We start from the raw sequence: 22,235 nt of genomic DNA, 5'->3' as shown, positions 1-22,235 counted from the left end.
CACCACCCCCTCTGCAACTGGACCTGAGAAGCTAATTGGATTATCAGATTTCCGTAGGGAGCAAAGGAACGATGAGACCTTGAACTGAGTCTTCGAATAAGTAGCCATGATAGAAGATGAAGAGGTGGACCCCCTAAAGGCAAAGCAGTACCCACATTTTGCCCTTAAGACGGACTTGTCATATCATGTAGACCAAGACAAGCAGATGCAAGAGATATGGACACAACTGCTAGTATCTTGGGTATATCACTACAAGTTGCCGCATCTGGCGCACACAACCCCATATGTGAGACTTCTTGGGAAAGATAAGACACTGTTTAGGATCCTGGCATGATACTTTTGGCCAGGGGTCTTTAAAGAAATCAAGAATTTCTATGCCTCATGTCCTGAATGCCAATTGACAGCCCCTAAGGGACTCCCACAGGGTCCAGTAGTATCTCTTCCCTTAGTGGTGACCTCCTTTGAGAGAATTGGAATTGACCTTTATGGGCCCCCTAGAGAAGAGTGCCTCTGGGCACTAGCTATACCTGTCATCGTGGACTATGCCACCAGATACCCAGAAGACATACCACTACAGTCTACGAATGCTAAAACCATCACCAATGAACTGCTGAAGGTCTTCGCACAGGTCAGGTTTCCCAAAGAGATCCTGACAGACCAGGGGACAAATTTCACATCACGGCTGATGTGAAAGAAGTATGGGAACTATTAAAAATCAAAGCCTTACACACATCCATGTACCACCCACAGACAGATGGCCTAGTAGAAAGGTTCAATGAGATACTGAAAAGGATGCTCAAGAAGTTCATAGCCCAGGATTAAGGCTACAATTTTGTCATGGACATTTTTAGTAAAAGTCACAGACCGGTCACGGGCAATAAATAAAAATTCATGAAAACTGTGGCCTGACTTTTACTAAAAATGTCCATGACAAAATGGGAAGGGAGGAGGGTCCATCACTCTGCCCTGCTGTGGTTGGGAGCTGCAGGGACTGGGGAGCTCTGGGGGATTCCCCCGCCGGCAGTGGCAGCTGAGGAACTGTCAGGTTTCCCCTGCCACCTGCAGCAGCTGGGGAGCTGCAGGGGATCCCCCCCCGCACACGGTGGTTGGGGAGCTGCAGGGAACCTCTGCACCCACGGGGACTGGGGAACTCCAGGGCCCCCGCCACTCTGGGCAGCAGGGGTACCCTGCAGTTCCCGGCCACCACGAGCAGTGGGGGTACCCCGCAGCTCCCGGCTGCTACAGGCTGAAGTCATGGAGGACTGCAGAAGTCACGGATTCCGCGACTTCCGTGACCAAATCGTATCCTTACCCTGGATCCACGACACTGGGACTAGCTAATCCCAGCCTTACTCTTCACCATCTGAAAGGTACCCTAAGCTTCAACAGGGTTTTCACCCTTTGAACTGCTATATGGATGACAACCAAGAGGCATACTCGACCTGGTGTGGGAAACCTGGGAAAGCCAAGCACAGACAGCTGAAAACATAGTGCAGTATGTTTTAAACTTACGCGAGAAGTTGGAGGCTATCGGGGCATATAATAGAGAAAATCTCAAGGAAGCACAGGAACGACGACAGTATAACCAAGGGCACGGATGCATGTCTTTCAACTGGGGGACCGAATCCTGTTGTTTCTTCCAAGCCCTGAATCAAAGTTAATGGCCAAGTGGCAAGGCCCTTACGAAGTGATAAAGAAAGTGGGGACTGTAGACTACTTGATCAGACAACCAAGGAAGAAAAAAGAACAAATTTACCATGTAAATTTATGGAAGCCTGGGAAATCCAGGGAAATCCTTTTCATCATACTGTATCCTGAGGAACCGGAACTAGGACCCCCCAAAAAGGCTCAGTATCCTCAGAAAGAACGTAAACCATATGCAAAAGGAACAGGTGTTCCAACTGGTGCCCACTTTCCCATGGGTATTCTCAGCTCTTACCTGGGAAGACATTCTTAGCACAACATCACATTAATACAGAACCTGGTAAAGTAATATGGGAAGGACTCAGGCCATCAAGAAAGAGATCAGGACCATGTTGGAATTTGGGGTGGTAGAAGAGTCCCAGAATGACTGGAGGAGTTCTATTTTGCTGGTCCCAAAGCCGGATGGCTCACTATGTTTTTGTATAGATTTCAGAAAAATGAATGCAATTTTTAAATTTGACGCCTATCCCATGCCAAGAATCTTAGACCAAGTGAGAGAATCCCAATACATCACCACTTTGGATTTGACAAAGGGGTATTGGCATATCCCCTTACCACTGGATTCTCAGCAGAAAACAGCATTTTCTAGGCTGCTTGGCCTATTTCATTTTAAGAGTATGACCTTTGGGTTACATAGGGGAGCATTTGATGGACCGATTACTCCAACAGCACAGTCAATATGCAGCAGCATACTTGGATGACATAGTTATCTATAGCAAGGATTAGGATTCCCATCTAGACAAAGTAGCTCCTGTTCTCTGATCACTGAGAGAAGCCAGGTTAACGACAAACCCCACTAAATGTGGAATAGGAAAGGAAGAAGCCTGTTACCTGGGACATAGGGTTGGTGGCGGACAAGTCTGCCCCTTGGTGGATAAGATTCATGCTGTACGGGTATACAAGACACCCATGACCAAAAGGCAAGTGCATGTCTTCTTAGGCCTGGTCCACACTACCCCCCCACTTCGCACTAAGGTACGCAAATTCAGCTACATTAATAACGTAGCTGAATTCGAAGTACCTTAGTCCGAATTTACCGCGGGTCCAGACGCGGCAGGAAGGCTCCCCCGTCGATGCCGCGTACTCCTCTCGCCGAGCTGGAGTACTGGCGTCGACGGCGAGCACTTCCGGGATCGATCCGGGATCGATTTATCGCGTCTAAACCAGACGCGATAAATCGATCCCAGAACATCGATTGCCTGCCGTCGGACCCTCCGGTAAGTGTAGACGTACCCTTAGGCTTAGCTGGGTACTACTGCCAATTCATACCTCATTATGCGATCCTGGCAGCACCACTAACTGACTTGAATAAGGATGCCATTCCAAGATGCCCCACCTGCAAAAGGGTATCAAAAACTCAAGACCATTGTGACATCACGACCCATATTCTTCATAGAAATATACTTATGATATGTATGTATGTATTTCTTCAATGTATTAAGCCTAGTTTGCATGTTTGTTTTATTTACTCAGTAATCTGCTTTAACTAAGATGTATTTTATGCAAGATGGGTCATGTGAGATATCATTGGAAAGGTTATGATTTACTGAATATGATTATCCAATTTGGATGCATGTATCATTCCTGCATCTGAAGTTAGGAATATTGACTATGTAACAATTACAACTGTGCAAATCTTGGTGAATTAATAGTGGATACAGGCCTTCCTGTAAGTTGGGGAACACCCACCAGACAGTGTGCAATCAGCCTGAATGGGCCATTAGGAAGGACAATAGGACTTTGAAGATGCTAATCTCCCTCCTTCCTGAGAAGTTTCCTGGGATGCTGCATTGACTCTGCTAAACCCAGGGTTGTGAGTTCAATCCTTAAGGGGGCCATTTAGGGACCTGAGGTAAAAATCTGTCCGGGGATTGGTCCTGCTTTGAGCACGGGGTTGGACTAGATGACCTCCTGAGGTCCCTTCCAACCCTGATATTCTATGATTCTATGAGTGCTTGTATTTGAATTAAAGAGTCAGCTACAGACATCTACCAAAATACAAGAGGCATTAGGGCACAGCATGCCCATGCACTTTTAACTGTGGTGCATAGGTTTGTGCTGCGTGCATACTGTGCACTTGTTTCTGCAAGTCAGAAATGGAGACACCCAGATACATGTTTCATTGACACCAGCTTTATATCTATATCTGGAAGATGGTTTGAAAACAAATTGCTGATCAAAAAGAACTAACTCTGCATAAGAATTAAATAAGTGTTTACATACAGTAAAGAATTCTGAACTGGGAAGGTTGTTTGTTCCTCATGTTTTGACAGAAGAGACAATAAAGAAAGCCTATCGGTAGACCTATTCTGATTGTTCAGGTGCAGAAGTTCAGCATGAATCTCACTGGGTTATGAAGAAATGACATCTAGTTCTGCATGTCAAAACAGATTTAAACAGCACCACGCAGCTTACCGACAATTACAGAGGGAGAATAGATCAGCAGACGAAGCTGCATTCATTTTCTTCCCAAAAGAGTTCAAAGGACTCAAAGATTAGGATAACTTCTATGATGAACTGACCTATAGCTGTGAGAAGGTAACACTGTTCCCAGCTTTGGCTAGAGAAGAGCCTCTTGCTGGTTTCTGATGAACTAGAGATCACTCTTTTTACAGAGATGACAGTTCTGCTTCCTGAACCAAACTGTGAAATACAAACACAGGCTGTTCAGTCAAACTGATGCTCACTGTGATTTAAGAACTTACAGGAAGGCCTGTATCCACTATTAATTCACCAAGATTTGCAAAGGGACTGAGGTGCTGCAATGCTTAGCATTACAATGCTAAATTGTAGGCACCCTTTCCCATAGTGGAATTCTCAACCCTGAGATAGCATCCAGGCTCACTATACAATGCTTGAGGAGAGTTAGGTGTCGAAGAATGAGATTCACAAAAGCAAGTATGTGCTGAGTGGGGAGATGCCTAAGCTAGTCGATAAAAAATGCTGAGGAGATGGGAGTGGCCTAAGCCTAGACTCTCAAAGGGAGCTAGATAGCTATCTCCATTTGGGATTCACAGCCATGAACCCTCTATTGGAGTTAGGCACCTCAGCCCTTTCTCACAAAAAAACAGAGGCCAGGAGGAGGAGGTGCCTTCCTTATAACCTTGAGCCCAGTGGTCATAGAACTCACATGGGATGTGAGACCCAAGTTCAATTCCTCGATCAATTGATGGGGGAGAAGGGATTTGAACATGGATCTCCTTCATCTCAGTAAATTATGGGATTTCAGAAGCATTACAGAGGAGGTGAGTTTTGAGAAGGGACTTGAAAGAGAATAAGTAGGATCTTAGAGAAGGATATATGCGGCTGCAACTGCACGGCAAGCTCTTGGAACATGAACTATAAAGAACTGCTTAGTGAGGAATGAAAGAGAACTTTCACAAACACAGCATGGGACAACAGCAGCAATAATATTAAGACCAAAGTTATGTAGAAGCCTTTCACAGGAAAAAGTAGTTACGATACATCTAAAATATAAGTAGGTGGAAGAAAAGATGAAGTACAAAATGCATCAGTGAAAAGTGGTTGGTATTTGCTCCATTAATTGGCTGGGAATGGCGAACCGCGGCCACAGGGAGCTGAGGGAGTCCATGCCTGCAGACGCTCCAGGTAAACAAAACTACAATGTATTAGCTCAGGGATCGGCAACCTTTGGCCCGTGGCCCGCCAGGGTAAGCACCCTGGCTGGGCCGGGCCGGTTTGTTTACCTGCCGTGTCCACAGGTTTGGTCGATCGCAACTCCCACTGGCCGCGGTTCGCCGGTCCAGACCAACGGGGGTGGTCGGAAGCAACGCAGGCCGAGGGATGTGTTGGCTGCTGCTTCCTGCCGCTCCCATTGGCCTGGAGCGGCGAACCGCAACCAGTGGGAGCCACGATTGGCCGAACCTGCAGACACGGCAGGTAAACAAACCGGCCCGGCCTGCCAGGGTGCTTACCCTGGCGGGCTGCGTGCCAAAGGTTGCCAATCCCTGTATTAGATATTCAATTCAATGATTCCATAGAGTTTAAAATAATCAAATTTTGGTCTAGACCCGTTTATAAGCCAACACCCGCCCTTTGATGCGTCACTTTTTTACCAAAAGTATTCGGCTTATGAACGAGTATATACAGTAGGCTCTCCGGCCTCTTGCAGCACACACATACACACAGGTAGGGCCATGCCCAGCTGCAGACACAGACTGAAGGCAGCTCTGTGTGAGAGGATTCACCCAGCACTCACGTGCACACCCCGTTGGGGAATAAACCCAAAATAATACTGTCTTGTGCTATATAGAAAGATCTGCACAGCGCAAGCTCATAAAAATTTGCCCTTTCTCTCAATGTGAAGAGAGATATGCACAGCTTCTTCCCCCCCCAATATGGATTGCACAAACTGGGTTTAATAATAAACTAAAACAAGTTTATTAACTATAAAAGGTAGATTTTAAGTGATTATAAGGGTTAGCAAACATAACAAAGCAGATTACCAAGCAAATAAAACAAAACACGCATACTAAATTTAAGATTTTAAAGAAACTGGTTACAAAATATAATTTCTCATCCTAAATGTTGATTTAGGGAAGATGCAGATTTTCTGCAGCTTAGAGTTCCAGTTATTTCTCTTTACAGACTAGACTCCTGTTTTAGTCTGGACTCAGCCCTTGCCTTTGTCTCTTCAGGTGTTTTTAGCAGTCTTTCTTCTTGGGTGGGATAAATAAACCAGTAAAAGAAGTGTCCACTTTCATGTCCCATTTCTGCAAAGGGGGCTGCAAGCAGAACCTTCAATTCCACAAACAAAATTCCTGATTCTTTGTGGGATCTGGGCATTTGTTTTGATCCATTAATAATAATAATTTCATAATTAATCATTATTAATAATGTGTTTGTGTTATGGTAGCACCTAGAAGGACTCCACTACACACTTTACAAAGACACACTCTTTTAAAACTTTTTGCATTATTGAAAGACTACCTGCAGAAGAGGCCAAAATCCTATTACTGTGTTTGCAATATATTTGCAAGCTGCGTTATGTGGCATTTTCCCATTGTCTTCAGTATGAGCAGGACGGGGCTGCTCTTCATGTCCTTACTTCCTCGTATTATACCAGAATTGATAATACTTTTATTCTGCCACTGTGCATCACCAAAGCCCATTAGTAAAACTCCCATTGCTTTGGGTATGGACCAAAACCTAACGGTCCTGCTTCTCACCACATTCCAAAATTAAAAAAATATTGGCAGCTCCTCTTGGGTCGAATCTTCGTCTGGGAGATTAATATATATATATTAGCTGCCTGGGATTGTTGTTCCACTCTAGAGCTCATCAGATCTTTAATTACGGAGGGGCCTGGTAACTCCATCATCTGGGATTAGATGCGGTGTGTGGGATTACACAAACCCTACAGCTCTCGAGTTCATGCTTCCTGTGATGAAGAGAAGCAAACAACAGCTAACCCCACCACAGCCCCATGGGGGCAGGAGTGTGTAACCCCAGGGGACAGGCTTGGCTAGTGACTGCACCTGCTCACCCGTCTGTGTGTGTGTCGGGATCCCTCCCTGTGGTTGTGCTCCCCTTCCCCCGCCTGGGCTCGAGGGGCTCGCTGCTCTGTGAGCGGGTTCCCGTTTGAGGGGCGCTCCCAGGCTCCCTCCCCCCGCCCCTCCCTGGAGAGGGGGCTCCGGCCCCTGGTGGGCGGGGCTCCGGGCACCAGCCAGCAGAGGGGAGGAGCAACGCGTCCCGCGGCGGTTTGTCCCTGCGCTGGCGCCGTACCAGTGGTGCTCGCCGCCGCTGCCCCGTGGCTGCTGTGACAACAAGGGGAGCCGGCCCGACCGGCGCAGTGATTCGGGCGACTGCGTGGGAGGGGGCCGCCCCGCCTCGCCGTGACGGTAGCATGCAGTAGCGGAGGAGGCGGGGATGTGGCCTGTCCCCTAGCCGGCAGCCGGGAGGGCCAGCCCTGGGCCGGGGCAGGGATGAGCCATGGCTTCGGTGAAGGTGGCTGTCCGCGTCCGGCCCATGAACTGCAGGTGAGTCCCGTGCGGAGCCGGCTCCCGCTGCTCATTTCCCGCCGTAAGGGCTGCGGGGTCGGGGGGCGGGACTGTCCTACCGCCTACCCCCTTCCCTGGGGGCTGCGGGGCCGAGATCCTCCCCTCCCGCCCCCGTCCCCTTTCCTGGGGGCCGGCGTCGGACTGGTCCTTATTTGCCCTGGGTCAGGGCCATCACTGACCTTATCCCTCCTTATCCCCTTCTCTGGTGACTGCTGGGGTGGGGCAAAGACTGTTCTGCTATCCCCTTACCTGGTCCCCCTCCCTTGGCTGCTGGTCAGGGCTGGGACTAGTCACTGGGACTAGCTGGGACAGACAACACCTGTCAGGGATGGTCTAGACTCGAGATAATACTAAATCCTGCCATGAGTGCAGGGGACTGGACTAGATAACCCCCCCTCGTGGTCCCTTCCAGTCCTATGATTCTACGAGTATCCCCTCTTAATACCCACCTTCCGTGGTGGCTGCTGAGTCAGGGCTGGGGCAGCTTGAATGAGATTTTCAAATAATGAGGAAGTTTTAAAAAAAAAAAAAACTTTCTGAAATAGAGCAGAAACTCTCCATTCCCACAGTGTGAGACCACTGAAAATTGCTTTAAAATGTTCTGTAAAATTCTCTTCCCCCTTCAGTTCTCAGGATAAGTCAGATGGGGTGTCAGGGCTACATCCCACTGAAACGCGAGTTACAATGGCTTAGAACCATGATGGTTATTCCCGATCGTCCAGGTTCTGTATCTGGAAGTTTTAAAAGTTTGTGGGGACATAAACGTCTGAGCTGCCAGAACACACAACTCCTGTAAGGGCTGTGTTGGCAATAACAATTATAGATATGGTAAGAAAATCATGTCTGTGAATTTTAATATGCAGCCAAATAATGCACTGAAAAAGCTACTTCAAAATTGATTGCCAAATGAGGTCCCCTTCTTTCTCCTCTGGTGGACTGAGAAATACTTTTGCGTTGTGCGTAAAAGAGGGATTGTTTTGTCAGGATCCTTTATTGAAAGCTTTGTCTTCCAAGTCATTAGTAATTATATATGTTAGTCTAATACTTTTATAATTTAAGAAAGTTTGCAGTATTGTGAGAGACGAGACTGTTGAACACACTTCCTTTCATCTGAACGTTAAAAGAAAGTAGAACACCACACATTAGTTGGGCCCATATGGGTATTGCAAGCTGCTTTGCCTATTTTAATAAGAGGTATTTTTGCATAGTACAAATATAACTACTCTTGGTTTGCAATGGGGGAAGACAGAGAAAATGTTTGTTCAGTTGCTGTTGAGAGGGCTGCTTCCCCCCCCATTTAAAAATGGGAAAAAAGTAGACAAGTATCTGGAAAGTAATATTTTGGACACTTTCAAAAAAAGTGACCTCAATCAGAATTCTTTATAGGTAATGACTGTTAGTTGACTGCTGAAAAAGACATTAAAAGGACACTGCCTGGACTGTTTGCCATGTTGATTGTTGCAAAATGTACACATCTTGAGGTAAATCCAGAAAATAAAAGCAGTTTCCCCTAGATAACTAAACGTTTAATGTACAGAGTAAATATAGTAAATATTTTTAATGAACTAACCCAAATACTGTTTTAAAGAGAGAGACAAACAAACACCCTGCCCCCCCCCCCCCATTAAATTCAGTGGCCTGTCTTGGCAATCTTTTCATTTATTCCAATGGTCTGAAGTGACGAAGATTTATTTTTTTTTTTTTTTACAAGAAAACGATATGCTTTACATTTATAAATTGTCAACCAGGCATCTGTTAACTTCCACATTTTACCTATTTTTTATATCTCCTTATCAATTTACAAAATCCTTAGAAGATCTGTAAAAATTTATAAGGGCCTTGGGACCATGGGTTGTAAGGCAAAATATAAGTGCAAAGTATTATATATTTGTATTGTGGTAGCACCTAGGAGTCCTAATCATGGACCAGGATCTCATTGTGCTATGCACCTTACAAATACATAATGAGAAGACAGTCACTGTCTCAAAGAACTTATAATCTAAGTACAAAACACAACAAGTGGATGCAACAGATAGATTGGGAGCACATGGAAACAATGGAACAGTGCTGGTGTTTTGGGCAGCATATGCTGGGATGTGTTAAGGTTCAGAGAGGAAGCAGGAAGGAGAACCAGCAAACCAGTTTACAAAGACATGGTTAAGGATTCTTGTGTGCACTGCAATAAAGTGTTACAACTTGTTTACAGGAAGACAGCTGTGTGCCAGCCTAGATTGCTAACCAGGGCAACATGACCAGCTGCTCTGGTTTCTGAGAATACTAACCATTAACTGGTTACAAATTGAGGCATTGATCATGTTGCCTGCCTGGTTGAAGCAGTCAGTCTGCACACAGTAAATTGCAGAATTAGGCCTTGAAGGTATGGTGTAGGCAAGTCCTCACTGTCAGCAAAAATACCACCTCAGACTGTGTTTTTATCACATTTGTAAGGTTTAGCCTGATCAATATTTAGATGGGAGACTTCCTTGGAAAACCCAGGGTTCAGCAGAAAGTTGGTAGTTTATTAAAATGGCACTATTCTTTTTTGGTCAGCATGGTTTTATGGGCTGCTGTGCTGCAGGAGGTGCTATCTTTGAGATGAAGTGCAAACCCAAGATCCTGAAACTTTAATAAGAGTAGTGATGTTGGCCCTGGTGCATAAACCAAATGGGATAATTACATTTTGTCCATATAAATTTCTGTTGTGTCTTTATTTGGATATGATATCCTTTATGTCCTTTCCTAAGCTGTTGCTATGCTCTTCACATCTGCTATGCTGAAGTACATAGTCATAGATTGGTGAAGGGACTTTTTCTTTAATTAAAAGAAACATGTCAATGAAGCCTTACTGTATCCCTGTTTTTTTAAACTCTAAGAACGGTATACATAAAAAAAACCCACTTCATTAACTTGCGACAAAGAGTCCTGTGGCACCTTATAGACTAACAGACGTATTGGAGCATAAGCTTTCGTGGGTGAATACCCACTTCGTCGGATGCATGCATGTCCGACGAAGTGGGTATTCACCCACGGAAGCTTATGCTCCAATACATCTGTTAGTCTATAAGGTGCCACAGGACTCAGTCTGGATCTGTAAAAAAGACAAACACCGCTACCCCTCTGATACTTCCATTAACTTGTAATTTCTTGTAGATGAAGCTTAGTACATCTTTGGTTTGTTTTAAATTTAATTATATTATGCAGCTTATTTTATGATTACATATTCAGGTCATTTGTAATTAGAGCAGGCCGGGCAGTGTGTGGTTATTTAAAAATGTCTGTTGGTAAAACTTCTTCAGCAAAGCTTTAAGTGCTTTGGTTTTTGCACTAAATGCAGTTGCAAAATATGAAAATAGAGGTGAATATTGAATTATTAAAAATAAAACTAAATTGGAAGTTACTGATATTTTGTAAGATTTGTTTCAATTCTTCCTTGGATATTTGTTTTCTACATGTAGCAAACCAACTGAAGGGAAAGATAGAAATGCATAGAGGGTATGCTGCTCAGGCACATGAAGTCATTCACAGTTATTATAATATATCAGTTTTACTTTCATAAGATGAACAGCTTTAAAATGTTATAGTGTTGAGGGTTTCTCTGTAAAAGAAGCTTTTAAGTGACTGTAGGATATGGTTGGATTAATGTGTGCTGTGTCAATGTTAATGCTTGAAATTTGTAGGCCATATTTGTAGGTTGTCCATTACAGAGATATGCAAATTAGTGCAACAGCACCATTAACTATATAATATGTTGTATATATGCATTTTGGAATGAGTCAAGCAGTAGGAAGGAACATATTATTCTATTAAATATAATTTGCCATTCCATCATATAGGTGACTAACTTTAATGCACTTCCCTCCTTTCTGTGTTTTTTGGTCAGTGGCATCTGTCTTTGATCTGTCCTGAAAAGGGACACATTCATTTGGGAACCACTATAGTCTACCTCCTTCCTTCCCCCTGTGCCTCTCTAAAAATAATTCACATCCAAAAGTGTATCATATGTAAGAAGGGTTTCTGACAAAATTATGATTCAGCATCTCTCCTGCTGAATAATATAATAGTAATAGTGTGGTATGTAGAGAAGGTTTAGGAGCTAAACAAATTATCTCTTTGAAACCAAACTGCAGGTGTGAGCTCATGTAATTACAAAACAGTTTAGTCATGTTAAGTCTCCATGAAGCCTTCATTTTTCTCTCTTGAGCATGTGTATGTAATTTTGTGAAAGTGGAGAGGGACAAATGTAGTTACTATTGTATTGTGACAGCAACCTTTTAAAAAAAAAAATTCTGGCAATAAAAAATAGCTTAGAAATAAATCTTTTGAGCCACAGAAGGAAAAAGCAGTTGATTGCTTCTGAGACTAAAAATATAGTAGGAGTTCATAAGTGACTGAAGTTATCCCATTGGCTTATGGAATGGTCTTAGTTGTCACTTACCTGTATAAAGTTACCTATGAGGTTCAGTTTCAGAAATAGTTGTTAAAACTTCAGCCTGTGAGGAGTTGGGTGGGAAGGATACTGAAGAAAGTAGGGTGTTTATAACAAGTGACTGTCATTCCTTGGAGCGATGCCCTGTTTGCAGTGTGCTGTGCCTTTGAAGTTCTCTCAACTCTCCCTTTTATTTTTGTTGCCTGAGAAAATATCAGAGAGCTCCTTATGCTTCTCTGTTCATTGCTGGATCGCATCTTGAGCAAGTTGGACACTATTATGTGGTTTTCTGTTGACTTACATTCCTATTTAATGAAACTGATTCTATTTTTCCCGTTTGGATGCTTTTACCCATTGCTGGTCAAACTTATGAAGTTACCTGACAATCTTGCATTAATATCAGTAGTGAAACTTTTAGTTCTTCAATTTTCCCTTCCCCTCTGTTTTCTCCCCCTCCCCATTATATCTATACTTGCAATTAATAGTGAACTTGCAAGTTTAAATCTTTCTGGAAAAATATATCCAAAACAAAATAATGTCAGTACTTTAAAAAAAAAATTACTAGTTTTGTGCTACAATAAAGGCAATGTTTTTAACATAAAAGGATGCAATTCTCTTACCAGCTTCTGACTTTTAACTATTTTTATGGCATAATCGCACAATCATCTTTGTTTATACTCAACACCCCAAAAATTATACACTGCTTCTGAATGAACCTGGTATTGGAGAGGCCTGGAACACAGATTTAAATGATCCTCACTGCTACACTTCGATGACAGTGGTACTGAAAATGTCAAGATGGTTGTACTCGCTGGTGTTCTGTTCTTCCATTTCAATGGACATCTTCATTCAATGACTCATGTGATGTTGAAGAATTTGAAGAAACTGACTACTTCTATTTTTAAGATGAGCACCCTTCTTTTCTCTCATTACTTAATTCTTGACAATGTTTACATTCCAAAGTCAGTAATTTTTATGCCCTTCATCTGCATGCACTTCTTGATATCAGCTGGAGTTGTGCAGATAGATAGAAAGCATGCTTTGACTCTTGGGATCCAACTAAAGCACTGGTAATAATAAGGAATGGAAAATCTGAAATAAAAATTTGTAAACTACAATTTGTAGTTTGTAAACTACACTTAAAATAGTCATGCTGAGCTCTTTTAACTTAAAAAAAAAAAAGTTAATAAAAGTAAACAACAGAAACTGTATTGTAGCATGTATGTGTATTACACAAGGAGAAAAGATATTGAAGTAGGAAAACATGAGATACACCTCTACCCCGATATAACATGACCCGATATAACACGACGGGGGCGGGGCTGTGCACTCCAGCAGATCAAAGCAAGTTCGATATAACGCGGTTTCACCTATAACACGGTAAGACTTTTTGGCTCCCGAGGGCAGTGTTATATCAGGGTAGAGGTGTATTAGGATGTAATATAGTAAAAGCAATGGGTGTTAAAGAAATCCATGTTTCTGAAAGCACAGTTTAACTGTGCTGGGTTCTAATACTGTAGAGTTTTTGGCACTCTCTTTGGGGCCAAATCATGTTTTAAGTGGACTAATTTATTGTTTTAACATAATTTAGCCCAAACTACATTGGTCAGATGAACTGTTACAGCTCAGTGCAGCCACAATTGTATGTTAAGTCATGCATAAACATACATAATATATTTCTTTAAATTTGGTGGTTTACCCATGTAGAAAGTAAATGTTAGTTCATTATACTGTACCTTTATAGCAGTGGTTCTCAAACTGTAGACAGGGCTGGTGTTAGACTTGCTGGGGCTTTGGCCCTCCTGCCCGGGGGGCAGGGCTCAAGCAGGCTCAGGCTTCAGTCCCCCCATCCTGGGGTCATGTAGTAATTTTTGTTGTCAGGAGGGGGTCACGGTGCAATGAAGTTTGAGAACCACTGCTTTATAGCATAGACAGCTGCATCTTCGTTTCTGATCTAGCATGGTATGTGAACAATCACACTTATTTTTTTTTAAAAAACTTTAAATATATTTACATTAAGACTATTATGAAAAAGTCAACACCACAAACTACATGGAAAAATATTGGTTTCTCATATTAGAAGAACTAGAAGTCAAAGTTAAGGCAGCTACTCCACTTGAAGGCACAATGAACAGGTTCCTCCCTGTCGTCGTCCTCTATGTTTATGTCTAGCTACTCTATAAAACTGCATGAATGATAATAACTTACTACCTACTGTATGTTCAGAATAATACCTAGTGCTTACATTTCGGTCACTTTGTTTATTGCCCCACCTTTTGGTACTTTGGATCAGCGCTTGCTCAGATAATCTACTAGGATTTCTCCTTATATTTGAGCAAAACCTAGTTCCACACTTGACTGTTCTAAACATTTATTTAGAGCACATATCTTTTTAAACAAACTTGATTTTGTAATCTGTGATAACTGAATCTTTGCTTTTGCATCTCTAGTCTCATTTCACTGCTCCAATGAGAAGAATCACTAAATAGCCTAAATTGTATGACTTGTACTGTACATGATATTAGTTATCAATCAGTGTGTTGAACTTTAAACTTTTGGACACTGAAATTCTGCAGCAATCCCAGGAAAATCCTCAGGAAGCAAAACACTTGAAAATGTGTCATTTTCCTGGAGAGTTTCAGCCTGGGTTTCAGTATTCTATATGTTACTCAGAGGCCCTAGAACTTAACCTTTCCCTTAGCTCTAGATAACAAAAGGTTATCTGTGTTGTTGCACTTGTGAGAAAAGAAGAGTGTGTGGCTATATAATTCACAACGTGCATATTCGTTTAGCCATATAAAGTTGTTGTGAAAAACTTCTTAGCCTAGCCATAGAACTTGCTATCGCTAGGCTTAACTTTGTGATGATGGTGTGGGGGTGGGAGAGAATTACTTGGACCAGCAGAATTTTCAAAGGCTGCTCCCATCTTCTCATAAATCATTCACAATTGGCCAGATCCTCAGCTTGTGTAAACTGTCATAGCTCAGTTGAAGTCAATGGACATACGACAACTTGAGTCAGGTGACGATCTGGCCCCTGAAGTTCCCTTGTGCATATATTTGTTCACTGATAGCTTTATTTATGGAACTCCTGTCAACTTGTTACAGTTGCTTTAGATATTTTGGAATCAGTTACTCTGCTCTCTTATTAGCTTCTATCCAAAACAAGTGGAAGTGTCATTCTTAGGAGTGACAGTAGATAGTGAGTGATCATTTGCTGTGATGTAAACCTATAAACTCATGATACAAAACTCAAGGGTGTTGATAAACAGTTTATTTCTTTACAGTTTTTTAAAATGAAAAGATGATTGTTCAGTTTGTTACTAGTAAGATGTACTCATTCTCTTACTTAGAACTTAAGATGCCAGTTCCTACATCAGCTAAATCTAGTCCATAGAGCGGCTCAACTTCACAAGTATAAAAAACAGAACTTATTTAAATTTAAAGAACTGATCTTTAAGAGGTAGGGAAACCATGGCACTTTGGTTTAGCAGTTTTCTCAATCTAACAAATACAATACATAGGCTTTAAATTGAATTTTAAAATTTTCCCCATGACATTATGATTTTAGAGACGGTCAGATTTTGGGACTTTAGCTTTTGAAGTATTCTTTTAAATAACAAGTATTTGGACAAATATGAACCATGGGCTTTGTGGGGTGTGTGTGTGTGTGTGTGTATTATTTTTTTCTTTTCAAAAGAGAGAATTTGTAAGAAACAACTGTTGGTCCTAAATGGAGATACCTCAACTATTTTCTTAAATTCTGGATTGATTTTCTTTTACTAGTAGATAACACATTGTTTGAATGGCCATTAAATGTTTTACTATGGCAATCTGTTACTCAACAGTAATGCTACTTCACTTTTACCCTGATTTTTCCTGTTTTCTTCATGGAATAGGTTGTAATGCTGAGAACTACCCAGGTTCTATTTTAAGAACTGGCAACAGCTAACTTTGTAAATAAATAACATGGGTGAGAGCGCTTTCTCCTCTCTATACAATCAATTTCTGCTTCTCATCTGTTGACTTTTGAATATAAAGTCATTAAAATAATTTCACTGAGCACCTCTTGGGTTAAGTAGGACATGTCTTCAGTATCCTGTTAAAAGCAAAAATGACTCTTTACACTCTTCATTTTAATAACTGGTATTTATGGACTGTTATGTGTGGAACTTTGCAAACACAAGAAATTGTCCCTGGTTCAAAGAGTTTAAATCACATTCAGGCGGGCATATACCATGCCAAGGATACATTTTTATATGCAAAATTTGTAGGGAATGATTACAACATGGAGGAGATTGTTGGGAGATTACATCAAGTGAAAGGGTTGAAGAAGAAGTGGACTTGGCTGATTAAATTGGAAGCTGTCTAAAGGTAAGGGACAGAATGAAAAACATTGTAGGCTAAGAACTGGAGAAACAGCAGGTCAAAATATCCCAGTGATTGGGACATTTTCTTGCAGTTCCACTTTCAGGATCATAAAACAGGAGTGGTGATATGGCCTTGTGGGACCTGGTGAGGGAGAGGCAGCCAAGCAATTTGCTGATGCCTCCTTATGGCAGATGTCCAGTATAGGTACTTGGTATGGGTTGTCAGATAAAATGGATTGGAAAAGGATTTGAAGGAAAACATCCCTTAAGGGAGCTCTGTGTGTGTGTGTGTGGGAGGGGGAGGGAGGGAGTTTGGGGTTCCTGCATCCTGTACAGCTGTCCACCAACTACCCTCCTTTTATAGCCCCCTTTCACCTAATATGAGGGGAGGATGGTGAAGTACCAGCAGTAGTATTGCTTTGACTTGGTTGGGGATTATGTGGAAACAATTAAGGAAAGGATGATTGACCTGCACTGTCGAACTTGTTGCTGGGGACTCCCAGATATTTTAGGTGAATACAGTTGCAGCTTTATTAAACCACATCCATTGCCTCTTGTCTGTCTTCTGACATGGTCGGACAATGAAAAACAATGTTAGGCTGAGAACTGGAGAAACAGCAGGTCAGAGCCTCTCAGGGATAAAAGAGGATGTGTTGCACAAAGTCGTCAGATAGTGGGAATGCTCACTGGACGTCATAAGAAAGAGATGCCAGTGTCAACAGTTCCACAGCAGGATGGAGCTGGGGGGGGGGGCACTGACTAATGATTACCATCCTCTGGAGCTCTGGTGTGGTGCATGCATTTTCCCAGTCTCTCTCATCTGACAAGCAGTAAAGCTAGTAATCTTTCATCAAGCACGCCAAACTGTTTTTTTCCCCTCTCCCTTGGTGCTTGTTGAAGTTTTGCTATTTAGAATGTGGGATCATGAATTTGCTATGATATGGCCTCAGAAAAGGGCAATGCACTTTTGGCTTCCATGCATGGAAGCATCGCATCAAGCTCGAAGGTTCCTTTCTATGTGGCTCCTGTGTGAGTATACCGTGAATGTTGTGTTCAGTTCTGGGCACCTCATTACCTGAAAAATATTGCCCAATCGGAGGGCATTAAAAGAGCAACAAAAGTGACTAAAGAGATTGATTTGAGAGAAAAGACTGAACTAAATGTGTAGCTTTTATAAAGGCGTGTTACAACTGCCAGCAAAGATTAGAAGACGTAAGTCAACAACTATTTGAAGGGTATATATACCAAGGTGAAAGAGGTATTAATTATTTAGTTATAGCTCCTTATCTTAAGAGCAAGGAGATGAAATTAATAAAGGAAATTTAATCTGCATATAAAGAAATACATTTTAATATGGAGATTTCTTTAGACTGTGGAATAGTCTCCCAAGGTAAGAGTCGAAAGCTTAGTCAGTTGGAGAATCTACAACTCTTCGATAAAATATTTGAAAACACTATAAGGAATAATCTTGCATGAATGGGGAAGTGGACTGGAACTAGATGACCTTATAGGTAACTTCCTGTTTCTGACTTCCATATGATTCTGTGTCCTCTTGTAACGTGACGTATGTACAGGTCTATGCATACCCTGCAGGACACCCCGTATGTTTCTTGCCATTTGTGTGTATCCCACAGCTAGGACTTGGTCCAACTTTCATTTAAGTTAATGGTAAAACTCCTATTGATTTGAATAGAGCAGGATGGAGCCCCTAATTCTAATAGGCTAAATTTTGTGTTCCTTTAGTTGAATGGTTGGGCTGGCAGTTAAGCTTGCATACAGTATGGAAGTACAGGATGCCTCTGTTTACACATACTTGTTTTCCTGAGCTTTCCAATTTTTTTTAATGTTAATGCCTCATATTTTTCAAGCATTATAATGGATTATCTCAATTGCTGCCCTGTTTCCACCATTCTCCTATGTAGCATTAAAGAACAAAATGTTTCCAGTGCCATTGTGACTGGAGCATAATGGCAATGTGGGAATGTGTGGTGCAAACTTAGTTACGTTTCTGTTTTTAGAATTCTTAATTTGTGCAGGCTAAACTGTTTAAAACATTTTGCATCCTGAATATTCAAACCGTATTTCTTTTATAGTGGCTTATATTAAAAACATAAGCATTTATTTTAGTGATTTTTATCAAACACACTTTTGAGGCGCCTGCGTGTCTTACATAAATAAAATTGTGAATTACAAAATAAACTGAAACCTCCACCCCTCACTGCGAACTCCCTGCAACCATACCAGGAAAAGACAGTGAATCACAAGGTTGTAACTCCCATGATGAACTAGAAAGTAAGAGAGAGAGAATCTGTCACAACAGAGATTTGATTTGAAATTAACACTGATTTTGAGATTTAGACCATAATTTTTAAAATAAATGTTTAAAAAGTTGTTACAGTTGTGAACAGTTAATACAACTGCACTCCTTGAACTGGTATCTCTGAAGTCTGAGTATTTGAAATGAATGACTGGTTTCAGAGTAGCAGCCGTGTTTGTCTGTATCAGCAAAAAGAACAGGAGTACTTGTGGCACCTTAGAGACTAACAAAATTTATTTGAGCAAAATAAATAAATAAATAAATTTTGTTAGTCTCTAAGGTGCCACAAGTACTCCTGTTCTTTTTGCTGAAATGAATGAGTTATAGGTAGGGTCAGCTGTTTGAGTGAGTCCTCATGTTTATACTGGTTAGATACAAAATACAGAGGTACCATAGCTATTGAGAGTATATTCTTAAATGGAGAGATGCTCCAGAAATAGTGAAGCTCTGAAAGACTGAGCACAAGAGGGTAATTGCTAGTTGATTAAAGTTATTATTCAATATATGTATCCTAGTAATACCCAGAGGCTTTGATCAACAGCTTTATGAAGACATGGTCTTTGTCCCCAAAGAGTTTATAATCTAAAATCACAAGTGATATAGGAAGGGTGCAGTAGGAGGGGACACATTTATAACTTTTGTATAGACATATTTACATTTTCAAATGTTTAAATTATTTTTACTTATAAAAATGTATAAATGCCTAATAACCCCATCTGCTCTTCGAGCCAGACTTGTACGTATCTCAGCTGAGGAGAAGTGGGAAGAAATATGTGGTCTTATAGGTCAGTTCAGGGAGAGTGCTCAGTCTTGAAGAAGACACTGTTCAAATTTTAGTTGTTTGTTTAAATTATCTTTTAACTTAATATAAAACGCAGTAACAAGTCAGAGTAAACTATGGAGGCAGGATACCAACATGAGTTTAATCAAGGTGGGAGCTACTCAGTTTTCTGAACTGAGGGTGTCATATACAATTACTGATACTTAACTTGTGACCAAGTGGTATATAGTGGAGATTATGGCTTCAGAGCCCAGGTACAGAATCTTGAGGCCAGAGTTGCTGAACAGAGACATAGTTATTTTTCGAGGTGGCATATAAGGACAGCGTAGAACAAATCCTTCTCAGAACTGGCTTCTCTGATCTCCAGTTGAGAAAGCTTTTCTTATCTTGGGGGGGGGGGGAGAGGGGGAACCAAGTATATGAAGGAAGAGTATCTCTTCATTTCAGAGGTGAAGTAGAATGTCTGACAATGAAAGAGGATGCTAACATAATAGAGTAGGAATTACTGAAACATGATGGAAAGATGAAAATTAATGTAATATTGGGCTATAAACTATGCAGGAAGGACTGACTTGGTCATAGAGATAGGGATCATGGAATCTTTTAGTTTTACAAATAGAATGTTAATGACTTGTGAATCTGTTTGGATATGGATAGAAATCATAAGTCATAAAAATACAAATATAGGCTAAGATTATACTACTAGTCTCCTGATTAGGAGAAGAATATTGCATACATAATGTTGAAGGACTTCAAAGAGACAGTTCAGTCTAATAATACAGTACTAATGAGTGACTTCAGCTACTTGCATACAAACTGGTCAAATGTCACAATTGGACACCTTTAATTGTCCTGTTCTTGTAACATCTAGGGCAGGTCTACAATTAAAATGCTGCATCAGCACAGCTGCGCTGATTAACCTGTGCCGCTGTATCACTTAAGTGAACACACTCCTATGCTGACAGGAGAGCTCCTCCTGTTGGCATAGTTAATCCATCTCGGCGAGAGGCAGTAGCTATGTTGATGGGAGAAGCACTCTACCGCTGACATAGCGCCGTCTACACTGGGGGTTAGGTTGGTATAACTACATCGCTGAGGGGGGTGGATTTTTCACACGGCTGATTGACGTAGTTATACTGCTATAAGTCAGTAGTGTAGGCCTGGCCCTAGTTCTGAGCGCCAGAGGAAAAGCTGTTCTTGACAGAGTCCAAAGTGATGCAGAGAAGTGGTTCAAGAAGTAACGATAGTTGAGCCACTAATATCTATATTAAGTTCAACCTTGGAGGAGTGCTGTATAAAAATCTAGCAGTGTGATATTAAATTTTACAAAGGAGAGTTTTAAAAAAGGTGAAGAAGCTAGTTAAAAAGTCATTAAGTTTGAATGTAGGGAAACCAAAATCTTTAGACTCAACATGGAGGATACTTAAGCAACCATAACAGAGTCTCACATATAGGGGGTTTGTCTGTTTTTCTTCCCCTTTCCTCCTTGCTTTTTTTGTTGATGTATTTTTTGGGAGGTGAGAGTGGGAAGAAAAACAGACAAACCCCCTATATATTGATGACAATGTTAAATGGCAGGGTTCAAGAGCTTTTTTTTGAGCCCAACATATCCTTCAGAAATGGAAATCCAACCCTTGTGAAGCCAAGAGGTAGGAGCCTAACCTGTCGCTGGAAAATACAAGATGGAAATTAGGAGGGATAAGAGGGGAATTTGAGGAGCAAATAGACAACACATAACAATAAATTATTTAAGTATAGTGTAAGGAAGAAGCTACCCACAAGAGAATTGTGTGTCTGGTGACCTACCAAAGGGTAAAGATTGCTGCTGAGGAACATAAGGACGTTGCAAGGAAGCTAAATTATTTTTTTGAGCCAAGCTTCACCAAAAGAATGTTGGGGAGATCATCTTTATTTCCTGAAAAAGAGTAGAACTGTCAAAAGTGGATGTCCCGGAACAAACTGATAAATTAAGAGCAATAAGTCATTGGGACTGGATAGTATTTATCCATGAGTTATGGAAGAATGAAGTTGCTAAACTGCAAACAAAAGTATGAAATCTCATATTAAAATCAGTCCATTCTGCAAAATCTTGGCTGTTCATCCCATATTGCCTCAACAAGGTCTGGAGGAAATGCACATAAACTGACTGCAGCATGTAAAGCAATGCATTCTAGGATATGTGACACCACAGAGAGCTGTACGAAAGGAGGACTGGGCAAGCCATTTACACAGGCGTGATTTGAGATTCCATCTTTGGAGAGTAAAAATAATAACTGAGGAACATCAAGACAAACTGATGGCTAGGCTGAAGGCTGACGTAGTTATTAGCCAAACATAGCCCATGGCATATGTGGATACAACTCATTTTTAGAGCCATCTGTTGTTAATTGTTCACAGATTTGATTAAAAGTTGGCATAGACAGGGCCTTAATAATCTCCCCGTTTTATTTGGCTGGGTTTGTTTATACTCACCCCAATCTCATGAAATCTGTCTTTTGCTGGTGACATCGAGGGTTGGCCAAACAGCTAATAAGTGCAATTAATATTTAAATAATTGGGGGCTCTTTTCTAGAAGAGGCTTAATGTAGATTAAGGGAGGGAGGCCAGGTATGTTGACA

The 22,235-nt window shown here is 41.5% G+C and overlaps 1 protein-coding gene across 2 annotated transcripts in view; it reads left to right on the top strand.

The window, feature by feature from the left end:
* The first annotated feature begins 7,462 nt into the window (after positions 1-7,462).
* Positions 7,463-22,235, top strand: part of KIF16B (kinesin family member 16B) — a 209,299-nt gene continuing 194,526 nt past the window's right edge. For both annotated transcript variants that reach the window (XM_024199818.2, XM_024199817.2), the window contains exon 1: positions 7,463-7,703. In XM_024199818.2, coding sequence (XP_024055586.1) covers positions 7,657-7,703 — 47 coding nt within the window. In that variant the 5' untranslated portion in view covers positions 7,463-7,656. The remainder of the gene's footprint in view (positions 7,704-22,235) is intronic.

The sequence above is a fragment of the Terrapene carolina genome, unplaced genomic scaffold, assembly GCF_002925995.2.
Source record: "Terrapene carolina triunguis isolate 2854851 unplaced genomic scaffold, T_m_triunguis-2.0 Scaffold132, whole genome shotgun sequence".
In the NCBI taxonomy this organism is placed as follows: Eukaryota; Metazoa; Chordata; order Testudines; family Emydidae; genus Terrapene; species Terrapene triunguis.
This window is presented reverse-complemented; position numbering and strand designations above follow the sequence as displayed.